We start from the raw sequence: 24,672 nt of genomic DNA on the forward strand, positions 1-24,672 counted from the left end.
TAGCTAATTCATTAATTCTGGTCCTTGAGTATGTAGGGACCATGCAGTATAAAAATGGCTGGCTGGCTTCAACTTTGATTGAAATATGACAAACACTACAGCTGGCAGTTTCAGTAGGTGCCGGCCTGCATATGAATTTTTCTTATTTATCCTCCATCAAGGAATAGGTTCAAGGGGAAAATAACAGATTGTATAAACAAGGAGACATTTTAATACATATCTGCCAATGGGGAAAAGGTATGATTTCTAGGAGAGAGCCACATGGGACGAGGGCAATGCAACTCACATTCTGAAACATGTTTTTTATTAGAATTATTATAGCTTTTCCTCTTTTGTTGCATGTGTGTATTTTTGAGGATGGGGGAGCAAGTGGGCGGTGACTTTTAAGAACTAGTTTAAGGCTATACCATTATTGTTTTTACATACAGTTGGTTTAAATGTGTTCTCACAATGCATTAGGACATGGCAATCTCACTAAGTTGTGACCCATCCAGCTGAGTGCAGCCAAATGCAACCCATGACATGTATCCAATTTTAACTATTCCTATCAGGCAGCAAGCGAGAACAGGAACTTTACTGAGACCCTCATACACTGTCAGACATAACCTGTGGACTATGTTTAATTTGCTGGGATATAAGTTGTGCAAGTTCTGCAGAAACTGTTATTAACTACCCAACATGTTCAGTGTCTTTGGGATGATAGCCACTTATTGTAATGGAAAGCTATTCTTTTCTAGCAGCTTAGCCAATGTTTTGTGGTGATGAAAGATGTCCAGCGGGCATCACTTGTATCAGAAGGACCTTTTGTGCAGTTCTAGCTCAGTCTTGATTCACTTGGTGAGTCAAAGGCCCAATTCAAAGAATCTTGTATGAACCTGTCATTCGCACATGGAGTCCCATCTGTTCACATATCACCATAATAAGAGTCTGCTGGATCAGGCCAGTGGCCCATCTAGTCCACCATCCTGTTCTCACGGTGGCCACCCAGATGCCTATGGGAAACCTGCAAGCAGGACCCAAACACAAAGCACTCCTGTGGTTTCCAGCAACTGATATTCAGAAGCATGACTGCATCCAACAATGGAGGCAGAGCATAACCATCTTGAGTGGTAGCCATGGGTAGCCTTTTTCTCCATGAATTTGTCCAGTCCTCTTTTAAAGCCATCCTGGTTGGTGGCCATCACTGCCTCCTGGGGGAGCACATTCCATAGTTTAAATATGCACTGTGCAAATAAGCACTTCCTTTTATCCATTCTGATAAATTTCATCTTGTAAAAAAAGATTAAATACAAAAACAAGGAACGCCATGTCAAAAGCATTCTATGCTTAAATACTGTTTACTCCATATTTGCTTAGCTCCGAAATAGTACACACTAAGATGTATATCCAGCCTTCAAAAAATTTTAAGGGTTCTTTCTTTCTTTCTTTCTTGTCTCTATATGTTTGTCAGTAATGTCATTTGTATGTAAGGATATATATATTTTGCCTTGAGTAGAATATGCAGTGAATATAAAACAGACTTTCACAGACTATGGCATTAATTCAGCAAGTCAGATGGAGATTTCAGAATAATAATGGTGACTCTACAAGTAACCTGTGAAGTTATCCCTTCACAGGTGACATTAATCCTTCCTCTACATATTGTTATTGTTATACGTTCCTCTGTTTGTACCTCAAGGTAGTGGAATAATAGTTCACTGTGTTATTTTTATTCTGTAAAAATGTCAAAGTTTATCTCAGCTGCTGCTATCTGAATGTAACCATCTCACTTTAAATGAATGCTAATTTACAATGTCACCAAGTATTCTGACAGTAGTCATGTAATTGGGCTTTAACATTCTTTAAAATGTATGTTGGGAATAACATATGATAAGTGCGTGATCCTACTAGAGTGAAGCACTAGTAAGTCCATCTTTTTAATAGGAAATATTTAAGCATATGCTTAAGTCTTAATTGAACTTATAGAACTCAAACGAACCTGTCTTTGCCTGGTTTTTCTCCATATTTTATAATGCTACAGTTTGGTTTTGTGGGCGCTTATAGCAGACAGCTTTTAGCTCCACCTGTTAGTTGAGTGAATATGGCAACAGATATGATCCGATCTGCAGAAGCTAAGGGAAGGGTCATAGTGCAGTGGTTTGCCTGCAGAAGTTGCAACTTCAGTGCCCAGCGCCCCAGCTCCTGCCAAGCTCACAGTTCGAAAGCATACCAGTGTGAGTAGATTCATAAATAGGTACCATTGCAGCGGGAAGGTAAACAGTGTTTCCATGCGCTCTGACTTCAGTCACGGTGTCTCGTTGCGCCAGAAGCAGTTTAGTCATGCTGGCCACATGACCTGGAAAGCCATCTGTGGACAAACGCTAGCTCCCTCACCCTGAAAGCGGAGATGAGCTCCGCACCCCATAGTTGAATTCGACTGGACTTAACCACCAAGGGGTCCTTTACCTTTACCTGTTCTTGTTGAAAGTCCTGTCTGTCAACCAAGTGTCAGTACTTCCCAAAAGTAGATTACCCTGCCCTGGTACTCCTGAGAATCAGAAATTTATAAGAAATTCAAATTTTGCTTTCCAACATATGCTTTGTGGCAATTTGATGTATTAATATATCATTCTATGGTACCAAAAGAAAAGTTTGTTTTTTAAGACATCGAAAACACTTGAGAATAATGGTTACACTGAAACAGTTCTCTGTCTGTTTGAGGTATTTCTATTTATATACCACTTTTCAGGTGGATCTCTCAAATCGGTTAGCAAAATACCACTCCAACAATGATTTACCTTAGCAAGAGCTTTGCAACTCAAAGCTCCGTTGCAGCAATGTTAAAAGGACACCTGTATGGATTTCAGTTTCAGCAACAGCTAAATGGAACTCACATATCTTATGAGTTGTCTTACACATTAATGATTTTTGTTGCTCTAGGTCACTTCAGATTAACTGGGCATCACCAGGACAACCAAATGGCATCATCCTAGGATATGATCTGTTACGCAAAGCTCAGCGACGGTGCACCGTGCCACAGCAGCTATCAAAACATCAGGGTGGAATGGCATGTCTGTCCTTGCAATGTGATATCCATGAAAATATCTGTGGAGGCCTGTGCTATAACCCACAGTTTAAGGTAACATCAATTAACCTGCTGGTGAATCTGCTTTTATATTAAGATCTACTGAGTGAGTTCCACCTTCAGAGCCGAGGAGACTCATTATTGAATACAGGGGCTTTTCAGTTGTCCCACCACACTCTGTAACTCACTCACCAGCAAAAGTTGAGTATATGAGCTAAAGAGAAAATTATAAGGTTGAAAGTCCATGGCATGATGGCTTATATATTACAGGAACCAAGCCAGGGGTACCGTGTGCATTCCTATCCCCAGTTGCACACTCTGTCCTTGAGGGCTGAGCTATTCAACAGAACTTAGGGGCTCTCTAGACTGGTGTCTTATTGTGTGTGTATTCTGCAACGTATTCTTGACACAATAATAGTGCATTAGTAATGGAGGGGTAGACAATGCCGCAAGAAGCACAGTCAGATTTCAAAACGACCTTAACATATTGGAGAACTGGGCCCAAGCTAACAAAATGAATTTCAATAGGGACAAATGTCAGGTTCTACACTTAGGCAGGAAGAACCAGCTGCACAAATATAAGATGGGGGACACCTGGCTTGACAGTACTGCATATGAAAAGGATCTAGGGGTCTTATTAGACTACAGGCTTAATATGAGTCAACAGTGTGACGCAGCAACAGCAGCAAAAACAAAACAAAACAACTAATGCTGTTCTAGGCTGCATCAACAGAAGTATCATGTCTAGATCAAGAGAAGTACTAGTACCACTCTTTGGTCTTGCTCAGACCATATCTGGAATACTGTGTCCAATTCCGGGCGCCACAATTTAAGAAGGATATTGACAAGCTGGAATGTATGCAGAGGAGGGCAACCAAGATGAACAAGGGTCTGGAAACCAAGCATTATTAGGAATGATTGAGAGAGTTGAGTATCTTTAGCCTAGAAAAGGGGAGACTGAAAGGAGATGTGATAGCCATCTTCAAATATCTGAAGGGCTGTCACATGGAAGATGGAGCAAGCTTGTTTTCTCCTCTGGAGGTAGAACACAAATGAATGGCTTGAGATAAAGAAAGGAGATTCAGACTAAACATCAGGAAGAACAATGGTAAGAGCTGTTCGACAGTGGAACAGACTCCCTTGGGAGGTTGTAGACTCTCCTTCCTTGGAGGTTTTTAAACAGGATGGCCATCTGTCATGGATGCTTTAGTTGAGATTAATTGCATTGCAGGGGGTTGGACTAGATGATCCTTGGGACCCTTCCAACTCTATGAGATTTTATGATTTATTCTACTTTAGTTGGTTCTGAGAGGCTTCTCTGATGCTACCACATTACGTCTGTCTGGAGGGGCTGTAGCACAACAAAAAAGTGGGGAAAAGATAAACAAGAACCTTTGTGGTATAAAAAGTTATTAGATTTCAACAGGAGGTTATGGAATAAGTCACTGACTGAAAATGAAATGGCGCCGCCCCAAAACCTTTGCAGTCCCAAACATCACAAGCACAAATCATCATGAATGTGCAAAAAGGAGGACATCTGGAGGAGCCCATGATGTCCTGTTTACACACGTATCCGTAGCATTGATTTGCATGCTGCAGCTATGTGATTGTGATGGTTGCGTTACAGTGGAATTAAACTCTGCTGCTGTATTATGGGTTGCATGATGCCAGCATATGCCATCACAACTGATAACCTTGCAGTACTGAAGCTTGAGCCAATGTTTCTATATGCTTCAATTACAGTGAATCCATAGTAACTGACTGCTTTTAGATACACATCTGTTTCCAACAGTCTTGTGCTACCTATATTATTATTATTTTTAAAAAGCTGACAGTAAAAAGTATGAGGAGACGCTTATACAGCTTCCTCTAGTGCATTTTATTCTTATCATTTATCATAATCTGCATGGCAAATATTAGTTTATTGGGATGATTAGATGCCTTTTTGGAGACTTACTTGGTTGAATGATTTGATGCCACTTTACAGCAAATCCATTTAGTTTCAGCTACAAGTGGGTGGTTGTTTACGTGACAATGATGAGCAACTCTGAATGTGGGCCTATCGTGCTTTGTCAGAAATATTTTAAAATTATGGTCATTTGCAGATTAATGGTCATATTAGTTGCAGTTTAGGAGTGGGATCAATAATGTAGTCAGAGAGTAGGAGTCTATACACAGTTTTTTATTGACAAATGAGGTAGAAAACTCTTAGTTTGAAGGTAAGATTTAATGTAATGAAATAATGTCCCTATTTGTCAACAGCATCATCACACATGCAATGACAGCGTGTATTCATAAGATCGCTGTCAGACAAGACAGCAATTAGGAAAGTGAGTTATCTGAGTGATTCACATCAAAATATAAATTACAGCAGCTGACACAGCCTTAGCTATGTGTTGCATTTAGCATTGGGAAAGTTTAGCCCTTTATTGTCTCACCTGTAAGGTTTAACATTTTTGAGAATCATCCGAGTATAAGTTTTTTTGTTTCTTTTTTATTTAGTGAACTTAGTACCTTTATAGTTTGTTACCAGCTGAGAAAGAAAACACAAAGGGAAATATATATTTGTGTACAGACCAGGAATATGAAACTGCAGTTTTAGTGTTGTAAAGGGCTGTGATTTTATAGATTTAAAATTTAAGTGTAAGAGGTTCTGCCATGAGTTGAATTCTTATTCTTAACTCATCCCATCTCTAGTGCAGGTATTAACACACTTTGGACCAGGCAGCACAGGGACCTTGCTCCCATTTAGAGTGGTCCCACTCTTGCTCAGAGCTCCCCATAACTCACACATCTATCCATGTTCTGAGGACGGCATGGCCCCCAAGGGTAAGGCAGGCACTAAAGGGATTCTACTCCCTGTCCTCCCTGTCCTCCTTAAAGGTTGTGGAGCACTCTTTTCATGTGCTATATCAGGGGTACCCAATGTGGTGCTCTCCAGATGTCATGGACTACAATTATAGTCATTACTGAGCATTGGCCATGCTGACTGATGGCTGACTGGCTGACTGATGGGAACTGTAACCCAAAAGAATTGGAGCACACCACGTTGGCTGCATCCTGCTCTAAAGGATGCTTTAGGCTTCTCACCAGCTTCCCATCTCCTTTTCCCTTTAATCACACTGACCTTGTCAATTGTAACATATTTAACCAAATACATGAAGAAATTAATCAGATTTCCTGATAAATTGGGCTACCTCCTACGGTAGTACAGAATAGGTTCCCCTGGAATAGGCTTTTGTGTCATGGGTCAGGAGTCAGCTTCACCTGCTGAACAGCAGCCTGAAGAGGGAGTGACTCCACCTGCAGCTGATCAAGCACACAGAGGAGAAGGCACTGATGAGAACCAGCTGGCTTCAGCCTTCTTAAACAGCTCTCGTCAGCAGTCAGATTCCGGAAACAACACCTGTGGTTCCCTACTTTGTACTTCCTGCTCTCTGTCTGGACCCTTGGTTTGTGATCATTGGATTTCCTGACCTCTGGATTTTCTGACTGCATGGTTTGCTGTTTGCAGAACCCTTGGAATTGACTTGACTTTGTATGCTGATTCTGCCAGGTGTATATTGGAGACTCTTCTCTTTGTTTGACCTCATGCTCCACCAAGCTCTACACACTGTTGCTTGACAGCAGGATGACAACACTTTTGCCCCCAAGAAATCAGTTTTTAGGCTGGCTTCCAAGACTACTCTAAGCAGGGGACTGCTTCTGCAGGAAAAAGCAGTCTTTGTGTGCCGGGGGTATTTGTCCTTCAGAAGCAATTTTTGTGTGTGCAGTTCTTTGAAGGAGAGGGCCAGCACAATAACCTTTATCTGGGCCAGATTATAAGCCACACCAAAGAAGAATCTGAGGAGTTCCAAGAGTCATAATTTGAGATGGTAATTAGTGAGTTAGTCTCTCTGTTTGTTGACTACACTTAATACAAGCTGATATGGTGGATGGTGAAAGGAGGATCATTGAGAGCCTTGACTGAAGACATTGCAGGTGGCTTTGTCTATAAATTATTTGAAAGCTAAATTATCCTGCTATGAGCCACCTTCAGAGGGTTGTGCCCTGAAAGTTCTCTTGATAGCCAGCCAGCCAGCCAGGTGCTAGAAGAGACTTGCTTTCTTAGCTTACAATGTTTCAGAACAGAAAAGGCCTGCAAGAAGGAACAAACGAATGCCATGATGAGAAAGGTAAGTATCCAAGTATATCAATACCATATAGTGCCATTTGATATCTGTAGTGCAAGAAATTCACTAAGAAAAAGACTATAATGGGTTTTTTAAAAAACCATTCGTTGGGTCCAGCTCAGCTGTGATCATCTTCATCTTAAAAATGAGCCATGCTCTTTCTGAAAACCAAGAGCCAAACATCTCTTTCCCTTTCCTTCTCCTTTATCTAGGACACAGTATGGCCCTTATACTATCTGGATCATGTTTTACTTCCACTGTGCTTCAGCATTGGGCACAAAAACTTATGTCAGCAGAGCGCCTTCCGAAATGTTTTATCCAATATTGGATCTGCCTTTTGCCTGTTGCCTTTAGCAAAATTAAAGCAAAATATAAAAATAAACAAAGTTTATTCTGCATTACCTTTACAGCCCTTCATAAAAGATCTGTATAGTGTTGACAGGGACTTGTTGCCACAGTGCAGCAGAGTATTCAAACCATGATTCTTCCATTACGTATTTCATCTTGAGTGCTGATTTAAAGGAAGAAAGTGCAAGCAAATCTACGAATTTAGCATCTTAAAAATTTAGTGTATGAGCATGTTGTTAATTAATTAAAAAGTGTAACTAATCCCAAACTGCAATTCACTCAAGGCCAAGAGGTACCAAAGAAAGTGATAGAAGGAAACACAATCTTACGTGTTAATAAGGTGCTTTTAAAATAAGAGAATATGTTTATCGGTGAAAGTCACCAAAAGAAACCAATTAATATTCTGGATGATAAGCATCTTATATGGCATCCTTCTGTGGGTAGGGTTAGTCAAAACTGTAGCATTCACATTCTGTTTCCACTAAGATAAAGTTTTCAGATCTTGGCTTCATAAAATTTAAATGTTTATCATACACTGTAATCCAGAACCTTAAAAAGTAAAACAACCATTTCAGTTACAGTCCTTGGAAATGTAGGTCTAACCAACTCCAGTATGCATCTTCAAAGTTGAACTGAGTGAAACACATAAGGGAACTTAAGGTTATACCACTATATAGGTTGATAAGTTTATTGTTTTGCCTTGGGTATGTGTTTTTGGTATGTGGATTTTAATGCTCAAGTAAGTTATGCTAGAGACTAATGTCCTTCAATTAGCTGCTGAATTAATGTGGATTGGCAACACACACTATGCAAATAACCTCTTTATTTATTTATTACATTTGTTTCCCACCTTTCCTCCAAAGATTTTAAGGTGGCACACATGCTTTCCCACCTGTCCATTTTATCCTCAAAACAGCCTTGTGAGGTAAGTCAGTCTGAAACACAGTGACTGGCCCAAGGTCACCTAATGGCCTTCATGGCTGAGTGGGGATTTGAACCCTGGAATGCCAGGCTCTAGTCCAACTCTCTAACCACTTCCTCACTCTATCTTATTACTTTAATTATGATCCAAGTCAGAAGAACATTTGTTTACATTTGTGGGAGTTTGAGCGTGGTAAGTGGGTCTTGTGGATGTTCTGACATCACATGCTAAAAATTCACTCACAACCCCTGGCTTTCAAAGTTGTAGGGCAGGATCCAGGCAATTGTATTTAGAGCACAATGCAGACACCTGAAGACAATCCAACCTGCTTGCAAAATTTGAGGAAATTTGGGAGAAGCAACCAGTGCAGTGAAAGGATCTTCAAGTGGGAATTAGAAGTATGCTTTAGTGCAATGACCCAGGCCACTTCTAGTAACCCAAGCTGCTTGTACTGGCCCACCAGGTCTGTCAAAATTGGGTACCTTGACCAAGATTAAAAGGTGGGGCAGCTCAGTTGGTAGGGCTTGAGGCTTTTAATTTCAAGGTTGTGGGTTCAAGCCCCACATTGGGCAAAAGATTCCTGCATTGGAGGGGGTGAACTAGATGACCCATGTCCATTCTCCCAACTATAATTCTATCAGATGAAGGTCCTGGGTTTTGCAACTCTTGCTGTGAGTAGGCATGATTATGTGTCGTAACATGTGTTTAGTTGGTCTCAGAATGAGATTTCCTCCATTTGTGCTTTTTTTGTCCAACCCACAAACTGCAGCTCCTTAAAATACCAGGGAGCAGTGTGATTTAAAACAAATTCTACCTGCATCCCTAATTCCTATTAATCTAGGTAGAACTAAGTCAGGTCCATTGTATGGACTATAATTAGGTAATGAAATATTTTATATTAGGTAGGATACCACATATATGGCCCTATGCCTGATTACGCCATCCACAGTTGCTGTTCCTAAATAAAATAGGATGAGATAATACTGACCTTATGAGAACCCTGGCTGCTTCTGCACCTAAATAAAGGAGGATGAGATAATGATGATCATTACCAATTTCTGTATGTTGGCTTTTTTCCCTTCCAGAATATGACACAATCCTGACATTACTTGAATGCATTCTGTTTTATGGGCTGATAATGCATATCCTCTGGGCTTCATACCAATGCAAATAGTAACTGTCTTAAAATGCTGCCAAAAATGCTATTTTGCGATTTACAGCATGTTGCAGTTGATGTTACGGAGCTATGTAATAGTATAGTGAAGCATGCAAATGTTAGCTAGCTGGATAAATGAGCTTCAGCATTGTGTTGAGTAGGAGCAAATTGGTAAGCTCCTTCTTAGGCACATAGTGACAGCTACTTTTAACACAAGCGGTTGTGTCAGGAAAGCATGACCAAATTCCCCATGGAGAACTCGATGACACAGTCTATCCTTGCAGAAAACTATTCCTCAGCTGGACGGGAGAGGTTCTTAACATGTTTGTTTATGCTATTACAAGTCAAGTTGCAAGACAATATCAGCCTGATCCTAATTACCCTAATCAGAAATACAACATCTATCCGAAAGTGTCCAAATGCCATGCTTGAAAGGGAACTGCTCAATATCTTTGTGAGAGAGGCATACCTGTTCAGTCTCTAACATAAGAATATGACAGAAGCCTCCTGAATCAGGCCATTGGTCCATCTGGTCCAGTATTGTGTTCTCACAGTGGCCAACCAGATGCTGAGATCTTCTGTGTACAAAGCAGATTCTCTACCACTCAGCCGTGTCCCTTCCGCAGTTTCATTTTCAGTCTGATTGTGTTTCTTTATTATGGAGGTGCATTATCATATCCCCAAGCGTGAAGATAAGTTTCCCCTGAATTTGTAGCAGGGGAGGACAATATCTCCCACCAACCCCAAGACAAAGCTGTCTCTTCTGCACTTCTCAGATCTTTAAAACAGAATTTTGTTTAATACGGTAATTGTCTTGTAGTGAGGCAGACGCTCTAGTAACAGTAATTCCTAGCAAGTATATGCAAATACACATAGGATGGAATAAATTAACACCAGTGCAAACTTGCAGTGCATAAACCAAACAGGATTATACTTATAGTCATACGCACACTTGCTAGAGACAGGAGTACCCGCATTTTTCCATTTATAAGATGATGTTTTTTGTTAAAAAATAGAATTAGGCAGGCAGGAGATTGGCAGCGGCGATTGGGCGGGTGATTGGTGGCTGCGGCAAGGCCTGCTGGCAATTGCCTGTGGCTTTGGCAATTGGACAGGCGATTGGCGGCTGTAGTGAGGCAGGCAGGTAGCAGCAGCAAGTGGGCGGGAGGGCTGTTGGTGGCGGCGAGCAGACAGACAATTGCTGGCTGCGGTGAGGTGTGCAATTGGCAGTTACTGTAGCAAGCGATCAGCATTGGCGGGCAGGCGGGTGAGCGATTGGCGGAAGTGACCCCTCCTACCCCCCCCCCCCAAAGCTAGACAACTTGATTTCTTAAATTTTGGGTTTAAAAAAATAGGGGTCATTTTATACATGGGGGTGTCTTATACAGGGAAAAATACGGTATCTCTCATTGAACTCAGTGGGACTTATTTCCAAGTGCAGTATTACAATAATTCAAAATAAGTGGGGGAAAGTACTGTAGTTTCACTGGACAAAAAGAGGTCCCAAATGTGAAGTTGGGGTTCTGAATTTTAATGCATCCAAATGAGTAAGATTTGAATCTTACTCATTTGGATACTTTAAAATTCAGAATTTGGACAATGGGGTCATTTCCAGCTCTGGTTTCCCTGCCATTTCAGGGAAAACTCCCCCCTTCCATTTCTGTCAATCTGCGATAAAGGAATCAGGGGAATATGTGAGTTGCTTTGTTTTACCGATTGACCGCATAAAAAGCTCAGCTTCATAAACTGTGTTAATTCCTGTAATTCTCTTTATCTTCCACTCAGTTTGATTGTTAGCATTTTCACCTGTTTAAAAGTAATTACAGAAGGAAATGTGAAAGTCATAGTATCATTGCCCTGCATGCTCAGAAGAACTCAATGGGGCTAATCACGTGAATAATGTTAGTGCCTAAAGGAATAACGGTACTGAACCATAGCAAGCCTGTGTATGCACTAGTTAATAGGTTTCCACTAATACAGATAAGTCGCTGTTGCACCATCAATCTGCCAAAGTATAGATAAAGATTTTCTTGCTGCCATACATTTCAATTAAACTTACGAGCTGATGGCTGTATGTGAGGCCGAGCCACAGAAGGCTTGTACTTAAGAATCTGATCTCACCTGGGCTTAGATAGACTGACGGTTGAATTATAGATATAGACATTTAAGGGAGGGAGTGTGGAATAAAAAAAAGAAAAGGATTCATCTTTGCCATTAGAAAGTTAATCCTCACCTTCAAAATGCACATTTTCATTCAGAGATGCATTGGAGCATTATTCAGCTGCCACCAGACTGGGGCATGTGGCTTTGGCGTTCTGATGCTTTGAACTAGGCTTGGAAATGGACTGCCTAACTTGCTTCACAAATTCCTGCTCCCTAGCGGCAGCACTGAATTAAGGGCCAGCCCCATTTGTCGATTTCAGCTTGTACATTTAAGAGCATGAGGCCGAAAGGCAAGCCGGTTAGATCAGGCCAATGGCCTATCTAGTCCACCATCCTGTTCTTTCAGTGGCAAGCTTTACCACTTAATGTTAATGAGCAGGAGGTATCGGTTACCTAATGGCAGGCTTGTACAAGGCTTGTACAAACCTGTTATTTCCTCTTGCATAGAGTTCTGCATAGAGAGCCAGTGTGGTGTAGTGGTTAGGAGTGGTAGTCTTGTAATCTGGGGAACCGGGTTCGCGTCTCCGCTCCTCCACATGCAGCTGCTGGGTGACCTTGGGCCAATCACACTTCTTTGAAGTCTCTCAGCCCCACTCACCTCACAGAGTGTTTGTTGTGGGAGAAGAAGGGAAAGGAGAATGTTAGCCGCTTTGAGACTCCTTAAAGGGAGTGAAAGGCAGGATATCAAATCCAAACTCTTCTTCTTTTAGAAATTACCAAGAAAACTGAAGGGGGAAAATCCTTTTTAAGAGTATTTTTCCCCATGTGTAGTTTAAAAAGGAGCTGCATGCCCAGCTAACAAAGCATAGCAGAGATTAGATGTGTCAAATGGCACATTACTGCAACCAACTAGTGATAAAATATGCAGGGTTAAGGGGCCTGTCTGCACTATAAATTAGTTTAACTATCATTACTTCCTCATTCCCACAGAGTTTTCATTTTGAGGGGAATCTGGGGATACTTAGCATATTATTTTTTATAAAAAAAAATACATATATTCTCATAATATTTAAAAAAATATTACTCCACGGTCAGGAAGTCATTGCGAAACCTTTTTAATTCACTTTGTTGCTGTAGTTGTGTTCAGCGTAGTGTTTATAGAATGGTGGTGGGTTTATTTATAGCAGGGGTAGGGAACCTTGCAGAATGCTTTCCCCAGGGAGGGTCGCCTTGTGCCTTCGTTACATCTTTATGCGTCAGGCAAAAATATTCTTCTCCCTGGCCTTTGGCTAATTAAATAATCTATGGCCTTTTAAAATGGGGGGTGGGAGGGGGAATTGTTTTCGCTTGTTACTATTTTTGTGTTTTTATATTGCAAACTGTCCCTGATGAAGAGCTCTACAGATATGTAATAAACAAATAACAACAGTAGTAATAGTTTCAGACCCACTTGCAGTGATCCCCACCCCCCAGGGAGCAAAGACCTAGACAGAGATAGGTGGAATAAACAGCACAAGATGTTCTGGGTATTTTAAAATTGGCCACAAATTTTATTGATTACAATTGTAGGTAGGGTTTGGGTGTGTGTCCATTCTCAGCCTTCAGATGGAGGGCTGACGCTTGAGCAGGGTCATGCCTGGGATTATTGGACCTCCTCAAGATGCAGTTCTCCCTAGGTGGCCCCCTGAGGCTGCTGCTGGAAACTCTAGAGTCCCTCTGTCCCACACTTGGCTCTGGACAGACTTCCATCAAGACCCCTCTAATGTGGTACCCTGAGATTGCACCTGTATGGGATAGGAGTCATGTAGCACTTTGCTGCAACCCAATGTTAGACTAAGGATTCCACCCAATGCCTTATCTGCCAAAAGTTGCTATTGCTATGAGGAAGGCAAAACTTCCAAATGGGGCCAATCTGTTTCCAGGGAATTCCTTCCTGGCTCCGAATGTGACAACCATTAATAAATTACAGCAAGGTCAGTTAGGCGATGTGAAGGAAGGGAAAGGGGGTTAGCATACAAACAACCACAACATAACAGTGTGGGAGGGAGAGCTACTCTTTGGTCGATTGCAGTCCCAGCCTATATATTTCCGGGTGGCAGACCAGAGTGAAAACTACTCCACATCGAAGCTCCACCCCCTTTGGCCTACCACACGGGCCACTTCAGATTTAGTGACTAGTGGGCTTTCCTCCCCTCCCTTGTGGCTGGCCAAGTGGGAATTCCCAGTGGCTGGCCCATGCAGGGGTTGTTTGCTCCACAAAGGTGAGGTCCTTCTGCGATGGGCTGCAGCCTCTGCCCACTCCAATACTGGGTAAGCAGTCATTATTGCTTGCAACCAAGAGTGAAAATTAGAGCAGCATTGAACTTGACTGAAACAAGTTTGGCTGAATTTCTGACAGGAGATAATTTCCCCCCTACCCCCCCCCCAGCCGCTGAACATTTTGTGACCTTTTGGGATGTTTTTGGAGGGAACAGAGTGATGCAGCCCTACAGTTGGTTTTTCACTCTCTTTGGGGGTTAATGAAAACAAGACTTACTCCCATCACTAGTACTTGCCACAGTAAGTGCCCTCTTTCCAAGCATTGCCTTGAAATGCTTCATCAGGCCTCATTTCTGGAGGCACCCTTTGTTAAAAATAAAATAAAAAAACAGCTGAACTTTTCTTTTCACACTGCATGTTTATCTGGAATCCTTTTGATGAGGTAGAACTTGATATTTAAAAGGTTGTCAGCAAGTGTGCAAAACTATGATGGACAATTTTATATCTGTTTGGGAGAGATTTTGCTCCACATGAAAATGAAAGCGAAATTATGTGAGTAGTTTTGTTTGACCACTAATAAAAATAAAAGATCAATAAGGTATCCTTTATGTACCTGTGCTACACTAGAAAACACCTTTTCGATCTAGCAATAACAACTGTTCCTTGTAAAATGAAATGAATGTAAGTTCAGAGATTGCATTTTACAATGACTCAACTTGCTGTTCAGTATGTGTCACGTGTATACCATGCTAGCCTGCTTTCACAGGTTCAAGCATACAAATAATTATTTGGTTGTTCAAGCATATACCCTAATTCATCCCAACAATAGCCAGAAAGAAGTCTTCAGTTAAGTCCTATTCAGAAATCATTTCCATGCGAATTTTGCTTCAAGGAGAAAGTGTGTGTGTGTGTGTACACACACACACACACACACACACACACACGTGTGTATTATGATCAGTGTATTTGAAGAATCATAATAATAAAGAAGTGATCATATGCCACAAAGGAAAAAATAAATTTAAGAAACAACACAGGTGCTTGCATTGGGAAACCCTGATTTGTATAATTATAGCTTTCTAATTCAGACACGTCCTTTCCGAAATCCAGAAATAAGAAATACATTCTAATCATGATAACATCTCAGCATCAAAAATCTTAAACTTTCCTGAAAAAACATCTATATTAATGAAGAAATCATGATTGTAAAATATGCTTGAAGGCCAACAATTGTAACACTAATCAGTGCAGGTTGTATGGTGGTCATATGTCCAACTCTGCATATGATAGTTCTTTCTTTTAAGAGTTGTCCTTCCCAAGTCCAGTTTAATGGTAAGAAGCATAAGGAGGGAGGGCAGAGGTCTTGAAGCTGCCCATCAAAAATTAGCAGCATGGCAGAAGGTTGAGCAGGCACTTATCTCACCTACAATATGGTGAGATAATTTGCATTTCTTTTCTGTCTGTATACTATATTTGCACTAGCGCCTCCTTCCAGTAACACCTGCAGCCAAGCTGGTGCCAAACGTGTTGCTCCACTTTCCTTTGGACCACATCAGTGAGGCTGGGGGGGGTGTTTGTCTGGACAGTCCAGGACCTCCATACATACTGCCCAGGCTTGTGCCCCAGGAAGGTCACTTTGCTGTTGTCAACACAGCGGTTTGACTTCACCCTTGGATATCCATTCCATTGTATCTCAAGACCGACAAAGGTCAACAACAAGAGGGCACGGCATGACTTTCAGTCATTATATCTCCTTTAGATTTATACATACTTTCCCCTTCTGATTGTTTTCTGCAGGAAATATATTTTTAACACATCATGTCTCTGTCCTTGTTGTTTTTAAATACTTTAAGGTGTGTTGTAATGGGATTCTGCACAACAATACACCAGGTTTCCGGTGCTGTGAAGACAAATACATCCCAGTTATGCATAATACATCAGGTGTTTGCTGTGGCGGCCAGGTGCATGCTGTGCAACCAGAGCATCAGTGTTGTGGTGGCTATTACACAAGAGTACTAGCAGGTAAGGGGGGAAATAATGCAAGAATTTGACATAACAAATCTGCACAGTTGTCTTTCAGAAGAATGAATTTGTATTTGTGCATAAATTTTAGTGCTGTGATTTTTGCCCAATATTGGAAAAGCATTCTATGCTCATAATGACACTGTTGAATGGATGAATACATAAAGTATCTACACACTTGTGTGTTAGGCATTTGTTACCTAAATAGCTTTACAACGGCTGAATATGTGAACAGGATGAGAATTGAGAGCTTGGTGTTGGTTGAGGAACTATGGGTTCAAATCTCCACTGAGCCATGATGGTCACTTGGAGAACTTGGGCCAGTCACCCTCACTCCATCTACTTCTAGTGGGGAGCAGGTGACTGCAAAGTTACTTGCAGCATATTTTGGCTCACCACGACATACTAGTTATCTTTTTATTGCATGTATACACCACCCCATAACAAGCTCACTGCATGGCTTACCATAAAATAGAATGGCTTCCAAGTGTGACTTTTCTCCTCACAGTGCAATCTGACACTGCAGAAAATGGGTTAGCTCCATCTTATCTGCCCATATAGACATATAAGGTAAAGGTAAAGGTACCCCTGCCCGTACGGGCCAGTCTTGACAGACTCTAGGGTTGTGTGCTCATCTCACTCTATAGCCAGAGCTGTCCGCAGACACTTCCAGGTCACGTGGCCAGCATGACAAGCTGCATCTGGTGAGCCAGCGCAGCACACGGAACGCCGTTTACCTTCCCGCTGGTAAGGGGTCCCTATTTATCTACTTGCACCCGGGGGTACTTTCGAACTGCTAGGTTGGCAGGCGCTGGGACCGAACGACGGGAGCGCACCCCGCCGCGGGGATTTGAACCGCCGACCATGCAATCGGCAAGTCCTAGGCGCTGAGGTTTTACCCACAGCGCCACCCGCGTCCATATAGACATATACCCAATTCCTAATTAAAAGCTGTATATATTTAAGGGCGTGGGGGTGGAATCAAGATCCAGTATTACATTCCTTATTGTATATTGTCAGAATCACTAAGTGCTCTGGAAAAAGGGGTGCTGTGTAGTATGAAATCTGTTCCATGATACATTTTTCCAAATTTAAGCTTGCCAAGAAAGAAACATATTTTTTTTTCCTTTGAGAAACCCTCTTAATATTATTTGCAATTAGGTTTTTGACACATTTTAAAATAGGGTGAGTATGGTAGCCCAAAGAAAGATTTCTACCGGATGTTTAATGCACAAAACTCTTTGCAGACAACTGTGAGGTCAGCAGCTAAATTGACTGCATTACCCATGGGTTGGCAAACACTCCCTGTGCTCAGAAGTACTTTGAATTTCAGCCAAGCTATGCAGCACATCCTAAATTCCAGTGCCTTCAGAAGTCATTCATATATCACAATATTAGAATGCCTCCCATGATGTCATCCAAAAGCGGAAAAAATGCTGTCCCAATAAAGGAGAGTCTTTTGGTGGTCTCATTAATCTCAATGTACTAAAATAAGAAGATCATTGTCTGTGACCTCGAGACCCATCCGGTGGTCTCTGTTAACTAGCTTAATGCTGTTTACATAAGGACAGAAAAGTACAGTGATGCAAACCATCTTGTCTCTAAAAGAAGCTCAAATTCAATTGGCAATTGTTAAGTTTCAAGCGGTGAATATTTCTAAACTGTTTGCCAGCAGTTGCTTTTTTAAAGATGTGGTTTCTGCTTTCTTCTTCCCCCTTGTTTCTTAAGTGCAGCAACAAGAACAATATTGGTCACTTTTCCCCCCCCCTCTCTTTTTATAATTATGCTAATAACCCCAAGCGAAATGTTAATGTGGGTCATTTTTTGATAAGGATAACAATTAACTGGTAAGACTGCATGGTAGTTTCAGAGAGAAAACATTTTCAAGCTTGGCTTGGAATGGATCCCATTTTGAGAGGTTAATGAGAAGGTTACTGATCCTTTGTGTCTTATGTCTAATGGTCCTTTTATAAAATAAAAATATATAAAAAATCTGTATTATTTCCAATTGATGTAACTTACATACCCCGTTGAAGGCCTTACTCTGTTCAGTCATGAAATTAGATTCTGAGGAGAGCAGAGAAATGTGGTTAAGTATCTAAACTGATTATATCTCTTACACTCCAAAGGTTTGCTCATGTCTTTTTTGGTTTATTATTGACTTTATTTGATAAAGATATTTATACAAGGCACTCTTGGCATGCATGCCTTCCAGATGTTGTTTGGCCACTTTTAATAATGTGAGAGATGAACTTAAGTCCTTTGCTACAAGCATGAAGCTTAGAACTCAGGAAAGGAGTGGTAGTGTTATCTTTGAGGAAATAGAAGATAAGGATATGAATCCCAAAGCAAAGATGGGAAGGGGTGAATTTCCAAACTATAATAAAGTAAATAACGCTAGCGCTCATCACACTTCTCTCTCTCCCTGGGGTTTTGTGGAGAAAGTGAACAATGTTCTTTCCTGAATGTCATCTGAGAACATCATAGCTAGCTTCCAGCAAGGTGACTTATGCCTCAGATTGCATGCGCACACTAGTGGTTTTGGACAGTTCCCTTTTCAAAACTACCCTAATAGATCTCCAAGTGGCATATTAAATTTGAAGAAGATTCAAATATAGTTGATGGAGAATACTTCTGAAGAGAAAACTTAAGTGAAAGATAGCTGGTTCACATGTGGTCTACAGCATGCATGACTTTGGATGTGTGTACAATTGTATTTTTCTGAAAATGACTACCTAAAGAATTTTTGAACACAGGAGTGCCTAGCGTGCTCTGGTCCATGGGGTCACGAAGAGTCAGACACGACAAAACTACAACAAAGAATTTTCAGAAATGGAGAAACAGAGCAGTTATAATTAGGTGCCCTGTGTGGTATTTTAGCAATGATTCATTTCAACACAAGTAGTATCACTAGCTTGTACATGCCCAATCTAGAACAACTTGGAAACCTGCTTTGAGGGGCTTTAATAATTCATGGTAGAATTAACACCATTTGAAAACCATAGTAATATCAAATAAAAAGAATTTTGCTTTTTTAAAAAGTTTACAAAATCCCAGAAATCCAGGGTCTCCCCTAGCTATAGTATCTGAGGTTCTTCAACATGGGAGATATTGCAAAAATGCTCTCAGGCAAAATGTAGCACATGGTAGCAATTGTGAAGTTATATATACGGGCATGGGCCATCTCTTTTGACAGAAAAGCCTTCCTCTGTCAGCCACACCAATCCCTTTTCCTTTTTTCCTAGCCCTTTTTTCTCTCATCTTTGTTAACTTGTGCACCAGCCCTGTCCTTTTCCTTCACAGTTAACCTACTTGTGATACTGTAAACCTGTTGGACAGGAATGATATTATAGGTGTTTCTTTCTAATGTTTTACACTTTTAGCTAAAAGCTTAACATGCAAGGACATTTTCACCCTTCACTGAAATAGTCTAATGTGCAGATAACTATATTTGCACCCATCCATTTTTTGCCTTTTTTGTCCTTCCTCTCCTTTGTTATCTGCTACCCTGTCAAATGTTAGATTGAAAGCTTAAGAATCCCTTTGCTTATGCTAAACCATACCATTCTATGTACATTGATGCCGATGCGTAAATAATATTAATCTACTACTGCTACTGCCAACATCAACAAATAATGGAATGGATTATGTAGATTTCCATACTATGTTTAAATCTACAGGAGAAGTATGCTGCCCAGATGAAGAACAAAATTGGGCCTCTGTTGGGATTGGGGATTCCTGCTGCCGGGGAATTCCTTATTCCACATCAGGGAACCAGATATGTTGCAGTGGATCTCTCCATGATGGCTTCAGTCAGCAATGTTGTGGGGGACAAATAGTAAGCAAAGACCTGATCTGTTGTGGTGATGAAGAAAAGGGGGAAATCCATCTACCTACTGCAGGTACTCTCTTAAATTGTTGCAGAAATATACTCTGTTCTCTTTTTTTGCTATTAAAAACTTAAGAAAGGTTAGTCTTTCCGAAATGATTACAGTGGTACCTTGGGTTAAGTACTTAATTCGTTCCGGAGGTCCGTTCTTAACCTGAAACTGTTCTTAACCTGAAGCACCACTTTAGCTAATGGGGCCTCCTGCTGCCGCCGCGCCGCCGGAGCACGATTTCTGTTCTTATCCTGAAGCACAGTTCTTAACCTGAAGCACTATTTCTGGGTTATCGGAGTCTAACCTGAAGTGTATGTAACCTGAAGCGTATGTAACCCGAGGTACCACTGTATTCCATCTAATAGAAGAAAAGAGACCTGGATACTGAACTGCTTTTAGAAGACACTTGGTGCTCTGCCCCTGTGGAACTAAATTGTTCAAAAGAGGCTGGCGAGAATAATGGGCAACATTAAAAACAAGACAGATGTGTGCTTTTAAGTTACTGCTTTCTGCTGCTAGCTTGAGGCCTGCCTCAGTGTAAAGGACTCCATAGGCACCACACTTGTAGGAAAATCTGTTTCAGTTGCCTTTCACTGAGTCAGACAATTGCTCATTTTAGGGCAGCCTCCCCCAACTTGGTGCCCTCCAGATGTTTCAGGCGCCAGCCAAAATAGTCAATTTTCAGGGATGGTGGGAGTTGTAGAACATCTGAAAGGTACCAGGTTGGGGTTGCTTGACCAAGGTCAATGCTATGTACTCCAACTGGGGCAGCACATTTCTTCACTTTTCCACTTATGTATTTCTGGTCTTGTAAAGGTGCTTCACTGAAAGCAAATTGGGAGGAACAAGATTGCACCCACTTGCTACACTTCTACCTTCCATGAATTACCACTGATGGAGATTATTAAGGATGCTGGGATTTGAACCTGCTTTATCACTAAGCCTCTCTCTGTGTGCTTATTATTGTATTTCTTAGTAACATTTTTCTTTCCCAACCTGTAAATGTGGTAGGTTAGGTTAGTAAAAGATAAAGAGACTGGCCCAAAATCACCCAGTGAGTTTCATGGCTGAATAATACAGTCTGGGTGTGGACCCACTGCTCCCCTATATGCATTCAGTGTGATAATCTGCACTCAAATTCTGAATGAAAATTGTGCAGTTATGTCCTGCTTGAAGCAAATGCTTGATATATGCATAATAGCCTTGTTTTCACAGGGCCAACAGATACCAGTGTGGGATCTGTGACGAGCAACAGCACTCACCACACCTGTGATTTCCAGCAAGTGGTATGCAGAAGCATACTGTAGCCTTTGACCATAGAGGCAGAACTTATCCATCATGGATAGCAGCCATTTATAGCCTTATCTTTCCCAGTTTGTATCTGTATTGGAATTGTTTTTAGATGTTTTAACATTAATGTGTTTGCTGCTCTGGGCTCCTTTGGGAGAAAGGGCAGGATATAAATTTAATAAATAAATAGCTAAAAAAGAAGACGAGAGCCCATTAACCAGCCAGCAAACTCCTCCAGAGAATTGAAGCCCACCACACTTTAGATTGGTTGCCCTCAATACATGATCACAGAAGGCAGACTTTTATATGCCTAAAGATGGAAAAATTCATCATTACCTACCATGGAGGAACGGTTGTCAAAATTATTGGACTTAGCTGGGATGTGTTTAATCAGAGAAAAACCGTTGTGGATATTTACTAAAGATTGGAAGCACATTATAGACGCTTTGCGTGAAAAAGGAAAAGGAACTTATGGTTTGAGGATTGAAGAAAATATTTGTTTATAGAAAGCTGAATTCTTGCGTGTTATCTTGGAGTGTATGCTTTGAACAATTTTCTCTATATAGCTGACGGACAAAGAATGGGAAGTTCTCTTTTCTTTTTGGTTTGTGTATTTATTTTGATTAATTTTTAATCTTTGATTTAAAAAGGTATTGGATATTTGATATTAACCTTTGTATTCTTTTTCAAACTTCAGTAAAATCTATTTAAAAAAGAAGATCTGGTTACCCTACATAAGACTTGGCTCTAACTACCTGCACAGACAATCTTGTAGCTGTCCAAGGTCCTGTTTCTGTGTGTTCACTGCTTGATGGAATGCTACCAGCTTTCCCTGTGAGCTTTAAGCTCCCATGGAACTGGATATCTAGCCTACTTTACAGGGCTGCCACAAGGATAAAAGAAGCTGGCAGCTGTGTAACAAATAAATGACAATTAAATAAAAGTAGTTGTCTCCCCTACATTCCCTTCCCTGATAAATTAATGACTGATCAACATTGTTGTGATCAACTGACGGGTGCCTACCCCACCCGCATTTGAAACCTCAGCTCAGAGCGATGCAGGAATAACACATTATCCTCATGTTTCTCGTGAACCAAGTCCCTTTCTATAGCAGCACATTGTGTGGCTGCCACAAGAAAGGGCTGGCTCGTAAAGCATCTCTTTATGTACTTTATTACTTAAACTCTTTTTATTTGCCTGCAGGAGCCCTTTAACAAAATCACATTGAATTGACTTTCTCACACCAAATCAAATCTCCCTGGTCCCAGTTCAGTTGTCTTTGTCAATATGTATTTTATAAATGGAGTGAATTAACAGATGCTGTTGGAAGAGAACTGCTGGGGTAGCATTTATGTTTTTACTACTCTCTCTGGGCAGATGAGTTGTGTAGGAGTGTAATACAGGTACCTTGGGATGAAAGTCGTGTTCTTCATTTCATTGTGTATATAGATAGATATATGTGTTCTTAAACTGCTTTTCTCAAATTCATGCAATTGTAGATGGAAAAGGTTTAAAAATGTTTTTCTTTTTTAGCTTTTTCAGGCTTTGCATATTGTGCATTAACTTTTCAACATGAATTTGTTTTTTAAAGGCACAGTAGTGGCTTTTCAGCATGTACAGGTAGACTAAAAGCAATACACCTTTTAGTCAGAGATTCACTAAGTTGCATGTTTATCTATTTTAGAAAATGTTAACTCTGCCTTTTGGTCCCCAAGATTTCTACCCCAGCATGCCTTTCTAAAGGAAAAACACACAACAATTACAGTTGAAACAGTAAAACAAATAAAAACAGCAATCAACTTCAGCGATCAAAGCAGTACCAAGAGAGGGACATAAAACAACTGGTTTAAGAAATGCTGTGCCACAGCATGTGTGGCCAAAAGTCTTTGCTACCAATCTAAAACTCAAAAGGGGAGAGGGTCAACCAAACCTCTTTCAGGAGGGAGTACCATAATCTGGGTGTTAAGAAGACCCATCCTTGTGGCTGTAGTAACCATACCTCTGAAGGTGGCAGAACATGGAAAAGTTAGTTGAAGCGCACAGGAAGGTTCATTCAGAAAGAAGCAACCCTTCAGATAACCTCATCCTAAGCCACTTAGGGCTTTATATGTAATAATAATTAGCACCCTGAATTGTTTCCAGAAACAAATCAAAATTCAATGCAAATGAAAAAACCTCAGTTTTTAATATGTATATCTATTGAGTACAAACATCTTCTGTCTCAAATTTATTTATTTTTGAAATATTTTTACTCAGCTTTTTAGGACAAGGAAGGTGGTTTACATTAAAAATGTATGTGATTGAACAAATGTAAGAAAAACAGCATCAGATTGTCATAAAACAAATGACTCTTCTCACACATAGTATTAACTGTGTATTTAATATGACCCTCTGAATATGCAAAGTCTAACCGAAGACCTGGGTTTGGAAAGCAGGTTGGGCCGGTATAATTCATTGTGAGCTATTCTGCTTCTTTGAGGAGATACAAAGAAAAGCTTTGTTTCCATGTATAATTGGAAATGTATGATTTCCTATTTTGTACCTTTGTTTTCTTTTATTTCCTCCAGTGTTAGAAACAGATATGAAAGCTAGGAGCTAAATGGCACCTTAAACCTAGGTTTATGGGTGCAGCAACAGAACGTCTAGGCACAATTTTTTTATAACTAGAATACAAAGCTGAAAATGAATGAACTGCAGCTACAATATTATGTTCATTTTTCACATGGTCTAGGCCTTCACCTCCCCCCCCAAATATTCTTAAGAGGATCTCTTCCCCAGTCTTCAGAGAGTAGCTAGAAGTGGTCCTCCTTTCCTTCCACCCTGTAGTTTTAATCTGAAATCTTAGGCGCAGTACTGCCCCCAGAACTCAGAAACTGCTCGCGCTAAAGAAATTCCCTGTCACAAAATGTGCCTAGAACAATGGGAGTTTCGAACACTGATTTCCTCTGTTTCTAGTGCAGAGGCTTCTACCACAGACAGAGACATCTACTGGTTTCTTTTGGTGGTTATATTACTGCATATTGTTCAGAATTCTCTCAAGGAATTAACATCCATGCATGGTTGTGTTTGTTTAGAGTCCATCCAAAATGTTCCCATGTTTACTGGAAGCCATAACAACAAGAAGCAATGTCATTGTTATTTTTTACTCTCTCCTTTCCTAAGTAACACCCTTTATAATGTCAAAATAAAACATTCAGTTACAGTGACCAGCCATAATATTCTGGTTGAAGGAAATAGTTCAAGTAGTCATTTGCAATGAAGGCTGATTCTCTGATTTGGTTATGAAACACTAAGCCTACAACCCTAAACACACTTTCCTTTAAGTAAGCCATATTGAACACAGTGAGACTTAAAGGTAAAGGGACCCCTGACCGTTAGGCCCAGTTGTGGCTGACTCTGGGGTTGCGGCCCTCATCTCGCTTTATTGGCCGAGGGAGCTTCCGGGTCATGTGGCC

At 40.8% G+C, this 24,672-nt stretch overlaps 1 protein-coding gene across 7 annotated transcripts in view; it reads left to right on the forward strand.

The window, feature by feature from the left end:
• The window catches only part of USH2A (usherin), a 432,455-nt gene that overhangs the window by 299,741 nt on the left and 108,042 nt on the right, over window positions 1–24,672 (forward strand). For all 7 annotated transcript variants that reach the window (XR_014545784.1, XM_083604668.1, XM_083604669.1 and 4 more), the window contains 3 exons: window positions 2,920–3,118; window positions 15,878–16,046; window positions 19,727–19,948. Coding sequence is in view for 6 of the 7 variants with exons in the window: in XM_083604668.1 (XP_083460794.1) it covers window positions 2,920–3,118; window positions 15,878–16,046; window positions 19,727–19,948 (590 nt within the window). In the remaining variant the exon portion in view is untranslated. The remainder of the gene's footprint in view (window positions 1–2,919; window positions 3,119–15,877; window positions 16,047–19,726; window positions 19,949–24,672) is intronic.

Source organism: Podarcis filfolensis, assembly GCF_964270895.1.
Source record: "Podarcis filfolensis genome assembly, chromosome: 3".
NCBI classification, from domain to species: domain Eukaryota; kingdom Metazoa; phylum Chordata; class Lepidosauria; order Squamata; family Lacertidae; genus Podarcis; species Podarcis filfolensis.